Source organism: Salmo salar, chromosome ssa14, assembly GCF_905237065.1.
Source record: "Salmo salar chromosome ssa14, Ssal_v3.1, whole genome shotgun sequence".
Taxonomy (NCBI): domain Eukaryota; kingdom Metazoa; phylum Chordata; class Actinopteri; order Salmoniformes; family Salmonidae; genus Salmo; species Salmo salar.
Window position 1 is genome coordinate 22,281,302 of NC_059455.1, and position 13,277 is coordinate 22,294,578.

Here is a 13,277-nt window from a genome sequence, read left to right on the forward strand (position 1 = left end):
AAACGTAGCTACTAACCTTGTACGACAGCAGGCCTTTTCATTTTGGACAAAAATTATACGAATATTCAGAGTTATGAAGTTATGAAAACTGGTTGTTTTGCCAATTTTGAACTTATAATATGGCTACAAATACTGGAAAAACTAAAACAAAGTCCAAGTATACAGATTTGACGATATTCTTGCAGAAAAATGCAATATGAATGCAAAGACTCCTTGACGATTCGCCCAAATGTACCTGGGTGACTTCACACTAAATGTCACGTAGCTCGCTCATACTTCAAGTTATCCGTCTGGAACCTTGCACTTACACTGCTGCCATCTTGTGGACACCACTGGAATTACAAGCAGAGTGATGGCTGGAAGTGGGACCTTTCTCTTGCATTTCAAAGATGGTGGTAGGAAAGAAAACTGGGTTTTTTTCTTTGTATTTTCTTCTACCTGATCTATTGTGTTATATTCTCCAACATTCAATTCAAATTTCCACACACTTCAATGTGTTTCCTTTCAAATGGTACCAAGAATATGCATATTCTTGCTTCAGGGCCTGAGCTACAGGCTGTTAGATTTGGGAATGTCATTTCAGCGAAAATAGAAAAAAAGGTGGCTATCCCTATTAAGCAAAATGTTAGTAAATGTAGCTGGCTACATTCTTTCTTTGACAAACATTAGAAATATGATGGCCTTGCATAGTTTTTGCAAAAAATACCTTACTTTTTCATTGTAAGCTCATTTACTTGTGTGGCTGCCAGCCAAATAGAATTGCACTTCTGTTGTCATAATATGAAAATTAGGCAATTTTTTGGCAGAAAACTTTAAATAAATAGTTTCAACAGTATTGAGGGTATTGAAAAACCATCCCATGGCTATTTCCAAATACCCCAGTATATGGTACACTGTGATGATATGGATATTGAATTTGTTAATGTTTTCTTGACATTGTTGAGATCTATTGTTTTTTCCTCATGGATCTCTGCTATGCACTAGTGGTCTTTTGACAATCTAACTGCATGGGTTTGGGGACTTTGGGGAGTTCTTAGTTGAGAGCATTCATCCTTTTCCTTTCCCAATTGTTTGTTCACAGGGAGGCATGATCGCCTTGCTGCTGTCCATTTTGTGCCTGGTCCTCATCCTCTACACGCGCAGGCGGTGGTGCAAACGCCGCCGTGTGCCCCAGCCCCAGAAGAGCGCCAGCGCCGAGGCAGCCAATGAGATTCACTACATCCCTTCGGTGCTGATGGGAGGCCAGGCCAGGGAGAGCCTGAGAAACTCCAGGGGCCAGGGTCACAATTCCAGTGGCACGCTCAGCATCCGAGAGACGCCCATCCTGGACGGATACGAGTATGACATCACTGACCTGAGACACCACCTGCAGAGAGAGTGCATGAACGGAGGAGAGGACTTTGCTAGCCAGGTTACACGCACCCTGGACTCCCTTCAGGGCTGCAATGACAAGGCCAGCATGGACCTCACACCTGGGGAGTGTAAGTACAAGCACCCATGTATGCACACACACACACACACACACACACACACACACACACACACACACACACACACACACACACACACACACACACTCTTACACTGTTGATGGTGGTGGAAAACGCTGTGTCAGGCACCGCTCCAGAATCTCCCATAAGTGTTCAATTGGGTTGTGTCATGCGCTGCTCCAGACTCTCCCATAAGTGTTCAATTGGGTTGTGAGTGTTCACACTTGCACTTTCTAAAGTGGGCTAGCGCTGACCTTATCCCAGCGCTAGCTGCCCCTGCTCCGGAGCAGGGGCACTGACTTTTCAGGGTCTAACCCTCACACAAAATCTGCACTTTCACTTAATTTGCATACTCTCGTGATGCCTGCCACTCTTGTTTAGGCTACCCCAAAGACCAAAACATTGTCTGAGTCAACAGGAGAGATTATTATAATAATTTTCCATGAGTTTTGTCAGAGTCTCGAGTGACGAAAAGTAGCTAGCTAACAGCTGCTCTCTCACTCGAGGAGGAGCAGCACAAAGCAGAGCTGTTGCTATGGTTACTCTCACACGCAGAGCTGGGGCAGTAAGGAGCAGGTGACAGACAAAGACAAGCATCTAACTAACAGAGGAAGTTACTGTATTTCTGATTTCGGGTTCGGGCACGGCCTGAACGTTGCGTGTGTGGGTAGGGTTTGGGCTTAAATGAAATGCCCCTGCAGGACTACAGATATAATGTATCATTGGTTGTGTGTCAGAGATTAGGCTAGTTTATACTATGTCTATTGACATAATGCACCAATTTGTAAGTCGCTCTGGATAAGAGCGTCTGCTAAATGACTAAAATGTAAAAAAAAATGTAAATGTAGAATGCGACATGTGTCGCTGGTCAAACCAACATTTACTTTATACTCCGGGGGAATGTCTGTAGACCATCGCTGCCTCTGTTGGTTTCCTTGTCGTAGACAGATGAAAAAATATATACTGTGACCCTGTCAGTTGTCATGGTATCCTGACTGAGACCACAATGAAAAAGTGCGAAAGCTCAATAATTCTCCCGTCACACTCACAACCGTAAGCTATTTTATCTAATTAGCTTGCAATGAACTTGTAAATAATGATCTTGTTGTAAGTTTATTTTCCTGTAATAATGAATAAACATTAGCTAAAGTTTAGATGTTGTCAGCAATGATATGGTCATTATTTGAATTGGCTAGCCATCTAGCTAGCAAGCTAGAAACTAACCAAAACATTGTTAACAAAGTTGCTTTTAGTTGCCTGGTTTGCTGGATTGACATTTATTTTTAATTTGTATATTTCACCTTTATTTAACCAGGTAGGCCAGTTGAGAACAAGTTCTAATTTACAACTACTACCTGGACATATACAACATTTATTTTTAAACTAATGGGTTTATTTGTGTGCAGAAGTTCTGCTATTTTGTACAACTAGGCTGCTGATGTCATGCAGCCTGTCATTTTTGTGTTTATACTTTTTCATAACAATATGTTTGATGTTGGACGACAATAGAATGTTTATGATGTCACTGTGACAACTGTCTACTGACATGTCGATAGACCAACTAAGCCAGCCTATAGAATGTAACATTGGTTGTGTGTTGTTTGTCCGTTAGCCCTGGGATAAAATTGGGACTCCTTAGCCCAGCGCTAAAGCTTAGCCCAGTGTTAACAAATGCTTGTGTGAATATGGGATTACAGTGCCTTGCAAAAATATTCATCGCCCTTGGCGTTTTTTCCTATTTTGTTGCATTACAACCTGTAATTTAACTGGATTTTTATTTGGATTTCATGTAATGGACATACACAAAATTGTCCAAATTGGTGAAGTGAAAAGAAAAAAATTACTTCTTTCAAAGAATTCAACAAAAGAAAAAGAAACGGAATAGTTTTGCGTGCGTATGTATTCACCCTTTTTGCATCCAATTACCTTCAGAAGTCACATAATTAGTTAAATAAAGTCCACCTGTGTGCAATCTAAGTGTCACATGATCTGTCACATGATCTCAGTATATATACACCTGTTCTGAAAGGCCCCAGAGTCTGCAACACCACTAAGCAAGGGGCACCACCAAGCGAGCAGCACCATGAAGACCAAGGAGCTCTCCAAACAGGTTTTGGAGAAGTACAGATGAGGGTTGGGTTATAAAAAAATATCCGAAACTTTGAACATCCCACAGAGCACCATTAAATCCATTATTAAAAAATTGAATGAAAATGGCACCACAACAAACCTGCCAAGAGAGGGCCGCCCACCAAAACTCACAGACCAGGCAAGGAGAGTATTAATCAGAGAGGCAGCAAAGACACCAAAGATAACCCTGAAGGAGCTACAAAGCTCCACAGTGGAGATTGGAGTATCTGTCCATTGGACCAGTTTAAGCCGTACACTCCACAGAGCTGGGCTTTACGGAAGAGTGGCCAGAAAAAAGACATTGCTTAAAGAAAAAAATAAGCAAACACGTTTGGTGTTCGCCAAAAGGCATGTGGGAGACTCCCCAAACATGTGGAAGAAGGTACTCTGGTCAGATTGAGACTAAAATTTAGCTTTTTGGCCATCAAGGAAAACGCTATGTCTGGCGCAAACCCAACACCTCGCATCACCCCGAGAACACCATCCCCACAGTGAAGCGTGGTGGTGGCAGCATCATTCTGTGGGGATGTTTTTCATCGGCAGGACAGGGAAACTGGTCAGAATTGAAGGAATGATGGATGGCACTAAATACAAGGAAATTCTTGAGGGAAACCTGTTTCAGTCTTCCAGAGATTTGAGACTGGGATCAAGGTTCACCTTCCAGCAGGACAATGACCCTAAGCATACTGCTAAAGCAACACTCGAGTGGTTTAAGGGGAAACATTTAAATGTCTTGGAATGGCCTAGTCAAAGCCCTGACCTCAATCCAATTGAGAATCTGTGGAATGACTTAAAGATTGCTGTACACCAGCGGAACCCATCCAACTTGAAGGAGCTAGAGCAGTTTTTCCTTGAAGAATGGGCAAAAATTCCAGTGGCTAGATGTGCCAAGCTTATAGAGACATACCCAAGAGACTTGCAGCTGTAATTGCTGCAAATGGTGGCTCAACAAAGTATTGACTTTGGGGGGGGGGGTGAATTGTTATGCACGCTCAAGTTTTCTGTTATTTTGTCTTATTTCTTGTTTGTTTCACAATAAAAAAATATTTTGCATCTTCAAAGCTGTAGGCATGTTGTGTAAATCAAATGACAACAACTCCCAAAATGTGTTAATTCCAGGTTGTAAGGCAACAAAATTGGAAAAATACCAAGGGGGTGAATACTTTTGCAAGCCACTGTAGCTAGCCCAGGGCCAGTCTTAGCCTGGGGCGAGGAACAATTCAGTGTGAAAAGCCCTTTTGTATCCCTCATTTACTCAAGTGTTTCCTTTATTTTGGTAGTTACCTTTATTTGTGCCCGTGAAGTGAAATGAATCTTCAAACTTCAAGGATATCGAAAGAATTTAGTAATTTGGTCCAACACAAAGAAATATTTTTGGCACTGTAGGATTTATATAATTCTCTCATGCAACTGCTACAGTAATAGTGTAATGGATATTACATATGACCAAAGTGCTAGTCGTATAACGACTCTGGCTATGGTCTGAGCATGTGTGTTTTGCTAAACCACTAAATCATCCATCTGACCCTGCTAGGAATACAAAGTCCTTTCTATTTTGCTACTATTCATCTTTATCACACTTGCTACGGTATGTTTTGACTATCTACCTACAATAGGAGGGAATACAATACAAACAATGCATCAGAGAGAAATTATTCAGAAGCATTCAATATTGTCTAAGTCAAATATCATACACATTTTTGGCTTATTGGCTATTTTGAATGTACTCATTCATTCACAGTCATTTGCTTTGGAAATATCCTCATTTGTAATCAGTGGACCTTAGAATTAAAAACACCCCCTGAGAAATATATGGAACAGCAATGATTTGAAATACCCACAGAATTTCAATTAGCACAAGACATACTTTTCCAAATGTAAGAAATATGACATTCTAGATTATGCTGATTGGTTTTGAGATTGCATCTTGTTTCAAAGTCTAAATAAAACTCCCAGGAGGATATTGAAGTGGAATAATTTCATGCATTTTACATTAAGTGCTAAACTAATTTAGATAAGGCAATTAACTACCTCAATAAAAGCCTCTCTCAATATTGTTGGTTGTGGTGAGAAGAAATACCAGCCCACCAGCCAATGAAATGTTCTCTAGTTGTGACAGGAAATGATGCATTATAAACTGACTTGTTTTGGCTGTAGCTATTCTGTGTGAACGCTACAGTCTGTAGGAAAAACAAGAAGAGGGGATAAAGTATTTAGCCCTATAAGGATATACTTTACTGTGCAGTGCTGATTTCACATTTTTATCCTGTACTAGTGGGTTTATGCTACATCTGTCTCGTTTCTCTCCCTAATTATGATTGTTCTGTCATCATCAGGGAGTGACAATACAAAGTTGTCCCTAATGAACAAGTACAAGGACAACATCATAGCCACCAGCCCCATTGACAGCAATCACCTGCAGCAGAACACTCTCCTCCCCCACAACACCTCCACCAGTCAACGCAAACAACGTCTGTCCAGCAAAACCCGAGGTGAGTCATTCATCGATCCATATCCACTCCCATTCTGACCATTGTGTGTTCTCTGGCAGGAAAGGACAAAACACACCATGCCGACCCATGGCTAGAAATGTGGCCGAAACGTGTTTGTGATCACCTGCTGGTTATTGACGAACAGTGCCGATAATATACATTTGTCCAGAAATGACAGCCAATGTTTTGTTCAGAGGCAATACGATGGCTACCCACTGCCTTTAACTATTCGTAGGCACGGTGTGTTTTGTCCTTAAAGGGATACTTGGGGATTTTGGCATTGAGGTCCTTTATCTACTTCCCCAGAGTCAGATGAACTCATGGATGTGTCCAAATGGTATCCATGAGATCATCTGATTCTGGGGAACATAGATAAAGGGCCTCTTGCCGAAATCTCGAAGTATACCTTTAAGAGACTGTTAAAAGAGAGTATTGAAAAAGAGGGCATGTCATTCTGAAATGAGACACCAGTTTGTTCAGTTGACCCTGATCATAATCCACTTTGCTCCATGACTGACTAGTGTGGATGGTTTATTTTCTGGTTAGAAAAGCAATTCTAGTGTGTGGGATGTTATAGAATAGAGGATTCAAATAGCAATGTCACGCTAACCAGCTCATTCAGCATGTAGTGGTAGCTAGTGAACTAAAGAGCTGTTGTGTAAAGTAATTTTACAGTTATGAAAGATTAATTTGTGTCAACCACCATTTCCATCTCATTTTGTGAATTATGATGAGAAACAAACATGACTCTGGTTACAGATAGAGAAGAGTAGGGTTAGAATCGTGCCAAAGGGTTAGTTGAGTCACCTCTTGTTTCTAGGAAGCCATACACAAAATGAATCATGTGACCAAATATTTAGGAAGAGGTCATCATTTCATGGATTCTGTGAAGCAAGAAAATATATGATAAAAGTGGTAAGCAAGTTAGGTCCAAAAAACAAAAAAAAGATTTATTGTGTATCTAAACCAAAGTAGATATTTTTCAGACTGTTTTATAGATCAGTTGGGGTCTCTATAAACTACAATATGAGGTCCTAAACCTAGCATGAAAGTGTGTCCTTGTACTGTAGCTGTGGGCTAATATAGTCAAAATGGTTGCTTTGGGGTCAATTGTGCCTTTTGGCCAGGGGCAAGTTAAGCCAATGGTCAAATCAATATACCCCATACAAAGGATGATTACATCTGGTCAGTTTTATGCATATACAGTTCTTTCACAAAGTATTCACACCCCTTAACTCTTTCCAATTTTTTCTTGTGTTACAGACTGAATTAAACATTGATTAAATTTAGATTTTTTTTGGTCACTGGACGATACACAATGCCCCATATTGTCTAAGTGGAAATTTCTACAAATGAATTGAAAATGTTAATCTGAAAATGTATTCAACCCCTTTGTTATGGCAAGCTTAAATAAGTTTAGAAGTACAAATTTGCTTAACAAGTCATATAATAAGTTGCATGGACTCACTCTGTGTGCAAAAATAATGTTAGCATGATTTTTTAATGATTACCTCATCTCTGTACCCCACACATACAATTATCTGTAAGGTCCCTCATTCAAGCAGATTTTGCACAATCCAGGTGTGGAAAGCTCTTAGAGACTTACCCAGAAAGACTCACAGCAATAATCACTACCAAAGGTGCTTCTACAAAGTATTGACTCAGGGGTGTGAATACTTATGTAAAATAGATATTAATGTATTTAATTTGCAAAAAATTGCTGAAATTTCTAAAAACACGTATGTTTAATCCATTTTGAATTCAGGCTGTAACACAACAAAATATGGAATAAGTCAAGGGCTATGAATACTTTCTGAAGGCACTGTATATGCATAGTATTGAAGACAGCTCGCATTTGTGCGATTAGTCAAGTTCAAAAGATGCCTTCCTCAGTTGTGTTCAGCCCCCTATGCAACAATTGAAGTGTTTTCTTCCCAGGCATTATCGCTGGGATATGAGGTTACACCAGGGCCTGAGCCTATGTTAAAAGTGTTAAAAAAGTACAAAGTGTTAAAAATGGGTCCCTATTCTCAATTTACCCCATACCCAGGAAAAGCTATGTTTTCAAAACTGTAATGTTTACATGAATTCAGATTATTTCCAGGGAAACACAACATCCTGATATACAGTACCAGTCAAATGTTTGGACACACCTTCTCATTCAAGGGTTTTTCTTTATTTTTACTATTTTCTACATTGTAGAATAATAGTGAAGACATGAAAACTATGAAATAACACATATGGAATCATGTAGTAATGAAAAAAGTGTTCAACAAATCAAATTATATTTTAGATTCTTCAAAGTAGCCACCCTTTGCCTTGATGACAGCTTTGCACACACTTGGCATTCTCTCAACCAGCTTCATGAGGTAGTCACCTGGAATGCATTTAAATTAACAGGTGTGCCTTGCTAAAAGTTAATTTGTGGAATTTCTTTCCTTCTTAATGTGTTTGAGCCAATCAGTTGTGTTGTGACAAGGTAGGGGTGGTATACAGAAGATATCCCTATTTGGTAAAAGACCAAGTCCATATTATGACAAGAACAGCTCAAATAAACAAAGAGAAATGACAGTTCATCGTTACTTTAAGACATGAAGTTTCTTCAAGTGAGGTCGCGAAAACCATTAAGCGCTATGATGAAACTAGAGTATACTGCACTTCAGATTGCAGCCCAGATAAATGCTTCACAGAGTTAAAGTAACAGACACATCTCAACATCAACTGTTCAGAGGAGACTGCTTGAATCATACCTTCATGGTCGAATTGCTGCAAAGAAACCACTACTAAAAGACAACAATAACACGAAGAGACTTGCTTGGATCAAGAAACACGAGCAATGATCTGTCCTTTGGTGTGATGAGTCTAAATTTGAGATTTTTGGTTCCAACCGCCGTCTCTTTGTGAGATGCAAAGTTGGTGAACAGATGATCTCTACATGTGTCGTTCCCACCGTGAAGCATGGAGGAGGAGGTGTGATGGTGTGGGGGTGCTTTGCTGGTGACACTGTCTATGATTTATTTAGAATTCAAGGCACACTTAACCAGCATGGTTACCACAGCATTCTGCAGCAATATGCCATCCCATCGTGTTTGTGCTTAGTGGGACTATCATTTGTTTTTCAACAGGACAATGACCCAACACACCTCCAGGCTGTGTAAGGGCTTTTTGACCAAGAAGGACAGTGATAGAGTGCTGCATCAGATAACCTGGCCTCCACAATCACCCGACCTCAACCCAATTGAGATGGTTTGGGATGAATTGGACTGCAGAGTGAAGGAAAAGCAGCCAACAAGTGCTCAACATATGTGGTAACTCCTTCAAGACTGTTGGAAAAGCATTCCAGGTGAAGCTTGTTGAGAGAATGCCAAGAGTGTGGAAAGCTGTCAAGGCAAAGGGTGGCTACTTTGAAGAATCTAAAATGTAAAATATATTTTGATTTGTTTAACACTTTTTTGGTTACTACATGATTCCATGAGTTATTTCATAGTTTTGATGTCTTCACTTTTATTCTACCATGTAGAAAATTGTAAAAAAAATTAATTAAGAAATCCATTGAATGAGTAGGTGTGCCCAAACTTTTGACTGGTACTGTATATGTATATATCTTGTTAGATAGAATACTATATTTCCTTTGACGTAGTGGTGCTGAATGTAAGAAATGGCTCAACATACCCCACTCTCCCCTACTGTTGTTTTGGTTGAAAATATTTATTTGCATTCCTGTGCTCATGTACTTTGTGACTTTCTCAGAGAGCGTTGGAGAATGTTCCTTTTTCTGTCTGATATTTGTTGGAAACCTGTATTGTGGATATGCACCTGCAATGTCTTTTTGCTTCATAATGAGAACTTAAATCATTAGCTCGCTAAGGAAGAAAAAAATTAAAAAATGAATAACTTATCAATAATAGACTTTGAGAACAGAGAGAGCAGTGTACGTAACACAGCACACTAGTGCCATATTCACTTGGTATTCTGGAAAGCCTGTTGGGCAAAACAGAAGTAAATTAGCTGATCACTTTCAGAACAGAAAACGCTAAAGATCCAATCTGTTTGCTAATTCAATGGCAAAATAAAAGCATACCATGTCCGCAAAATGCTCCATTGGCTCTTGGCTTCCCCCAGCCTATCTGTCTCTCAGAGTTATGAGCAGCCTTTGGTTTTCTGCTCTCTGAAAGCAATCTCTCACAGCCCTACAGCCCGCTCTCAATGAGATTGCCGCCTTCAGAATTAAACATACACCATTTGCATATTTATCTTATTCATTTAGTTGAATTTGTTTATTTGGAACACCAGAGGACAAAGAACAATAGAGGACAACTCTAAATGCGTTATCATTTTATCTGCTCTTTATCTGATCCTTTTTGTGACAACTTTTTCTCTCCACAACAAACCCCTTGGTGGTTCTATGTACAAAGTGTACACAGTCCAGTAAATCGGAATTGGAAAGACTAAGCCTGAGGTTATATTGCTTCATCTAATGTTTTTGTTTGGACATCTATTGTTTTTTGTTTTGGAATCCGAGTGATAAAATATGCACATGCACATGTAAGGTCTTTATGCTATTCTCAGTGGACATTTAACAGCGTTTAGTATTGGGGGGAAGCTTTTACGCATCAAATGTTTATGCCTCCCTCAAATGTGCTGCTCAATGTGTATGGCAAGCCAAACAGCGAGGTTGGGGTGGCTGTCTTTGTCACAGCTGTTGTCTGTTTGGTGTTTGTTGTCTGCTTCAAGGAGCCCTTGTCTTGTTATACTGAACTTGTTATTCATACCGGGAAATTGAAGTGCTAGTCTCAAAGCAACTCTACTATTTTAATTGTAACATACAGTACGTTAGGGATCCTGCCATACAATTATTCCACATAATATTTGGAACAACAAGCCCAAAGATGAAGCTGTTCCTGAATTTGGAGTCAAAAGTCATAATAGCTGTTGGATGTTAACACTGTTCAAAATGTTAAAGATTATCATCTGTGTCCCAGCAGTACTGCTCATGCAATCACCTGATCTTTTCACACGTTTTTGAGTCACTCAAGTGTTCTTCTCTCTACAGTTGTGTTTACAAGCCTTTTGTCAGATTTCTATTGGTAGTACTCATTTGGGTTTTTGCACCTCTCCCCAGTGATTGTCATTCCAGTGTCATTGTCGCTGCTGCCAAAAGTCCTCTATATTTATTGAGATCCAGACCCCGAAAGCTCCGAGCAAAATAACTGTATTGTAAGAGGTATTTGTACCTGCAGTGCATGCCTAGTGCTAAGCAACATCATGTGTTGAATGTTTAAAAGATTCCGTCTTTATTCGTTGCCATAGAGCTTTGCACCTTTTGCCCCGTGCCTAATTGTTGAGGCTAACAGATTATTTTCAAACTGCTGCCTTCGATTTGTTGTTAATTCCTTGGAAGGTGCTTTATTTCTTCTTTGTAACCTAGAGAAACACTAATTGTATCCTCTGAGTGTCATTTGGAAATTTGTTTCACCTCCTTTCACGATTCTATTTTTTGTCCTTGATTATATCAATTTTTAACTCAGTCCTTGAGAATAGTTATTTTTTGTTAGGAATTGTTATGTGCTATAAATGTTTGTAAAATAGTTAATCAATGGCATCACTATTGTTTTTGTAGTTTATATGCTCCCTGTGAATATTGTTATCAAGTCAATGTCATTCTGCTGAAACAGTGCCTTAGTAATGCCATCTTGTACATGAAACACCTTGTTCTTTACACTACTTTTCAAGACAGAGCTTCCACTTTGTCAGATGTTTATGCTTGCCAGAGACGTTTTTATTCACCCTTTGTTTTGGAGAACCTTTTGTGGTTTAATTAAAGGCAATGTCTTGGTTTGGATTTTTTATGCTATTGTCAATGAGCAATTCAAAATGAAGTTAGTGGTGCTAGGATTTCCAGCTGAGCCAGCATAGCTTTAAGCTTTGATGGATTTGCCTGCTTACTTTGTAATAGCAAAACCACTAAAACTTGTGAGAAGAGCTACAACACATCCTTTTTAAATTATAGGTTTCAATGTTAATGCTTCTACCAAAACAGTCATTTGCATCAATTGGATTCCCACTGTAGTCTATATAGCCTACTCAAAACAATACCCTTTTAGGTATGCTATTTTCTTAATGCCAAAGTCTCAATCTAATGGCTTCAATGAGATAATGATTATGAACATGTATTACTTTATTCTCCCTTGCGTTGTACCAGAACAGCACCATCTTCCATCTCTGTAATGGATAGTGGATTTAAAGTCATAATATGGACTGACACAAACTGTATTATCCCCCGACTGAGGATACATATTCCACGGCCCAGTCTTATCATGCATCTCTTTTCCTAATGCAGCATAATGAAAGCATTTGTCCTGTGCTGTGCTGGGTAGGATAAACATAAAAGTACTGCACTATGGGTAAAATTCAGACCAGAGATGCGCACGTAAATGTAACTTTATTACCTTTTTATGCACTTTTCTCATACGCGCATTTTGACCTTGAACTTAAGCATGGAGGAAATGCAAGTGCCAGCAAGGTGAGCGTTTGAGAAGGGTGCAATTGCGGCTCGCAATTAGGGGTGTTCCTTCATCTGCAAGAACCTCTATGCTATGACTCCGGTACACAGGTGGGACACGGGGGTGTTCCAGTACAGTAGGTGGCGGTATTGCACCATAAATTTGGATGCCAACTGCTGATAAACCCCACAGAAGAAGAAGAGGTAAGGGCGACAAGCAACAACGATAGCTGTCGGGCATTGCTTTCCTGCAGTTTTATGGTGAGGGCAGGTGTTCGGCAGGCGGAAGCGAATGACACTGTGTGCTAGTTAGCTAGGAGGACTGCGGTACACAGCAGGCGGGAGGCTGGGACGACACCGGTAGCTAGCTAGCTAGGACACCGGTAGACAGTGTCATTCGACCCCTGGAGAACTCAGATAATACTTGTATTTACCTTTTGACCCACATTTTAATTGCATAGACAATCTGGGAAAATCCAGAAAATCTAAAGTGTCAAACAAGCATGAAGATGGCATGCTTTCAGGGGGGGGGCATTCACGCAGGAACCAATGGGATGCCCACATGCAGGAATGCCCTGAATTGTGGGCTGCAATCACCCACTATTGACATGTTTGGGGAAATTAAAGATATGGAGATGTGGCAGAGGTGTGTCTATAGATACA

The 13,277-nt window shown here is 40.0% G+C and overlaps 1 protein-coding gene across 7 annotated transcripts in view; it reads left to right on the plus strand.

Annotated features, from left to right (window-relative positions):
* Positions 1-13,277, plus strand: part of LOC100380755 (astrotactin-1) — a 305,222-nt gene that overhangs the window by 76,966 nt on the left and 214,979 nt on the right. For all 7 annotated transcript variants that reach the window (XM_014140032.2, XM_014140031.2, XM_014140036.2 and 4 more), the window contains exons 3-4: positions 1,082-1,481; positions 5,957-6,112. In XM_014140032.2, the coding sequence (XP_013995507.1) occupies positions 1,082-1,481; positions 5,957-6,112 (556 nt within the window). The remainder of the gene's footprint in view (positions 1-1,081; positions 1,482-5,956; positions 6,113-13,277) is intronic.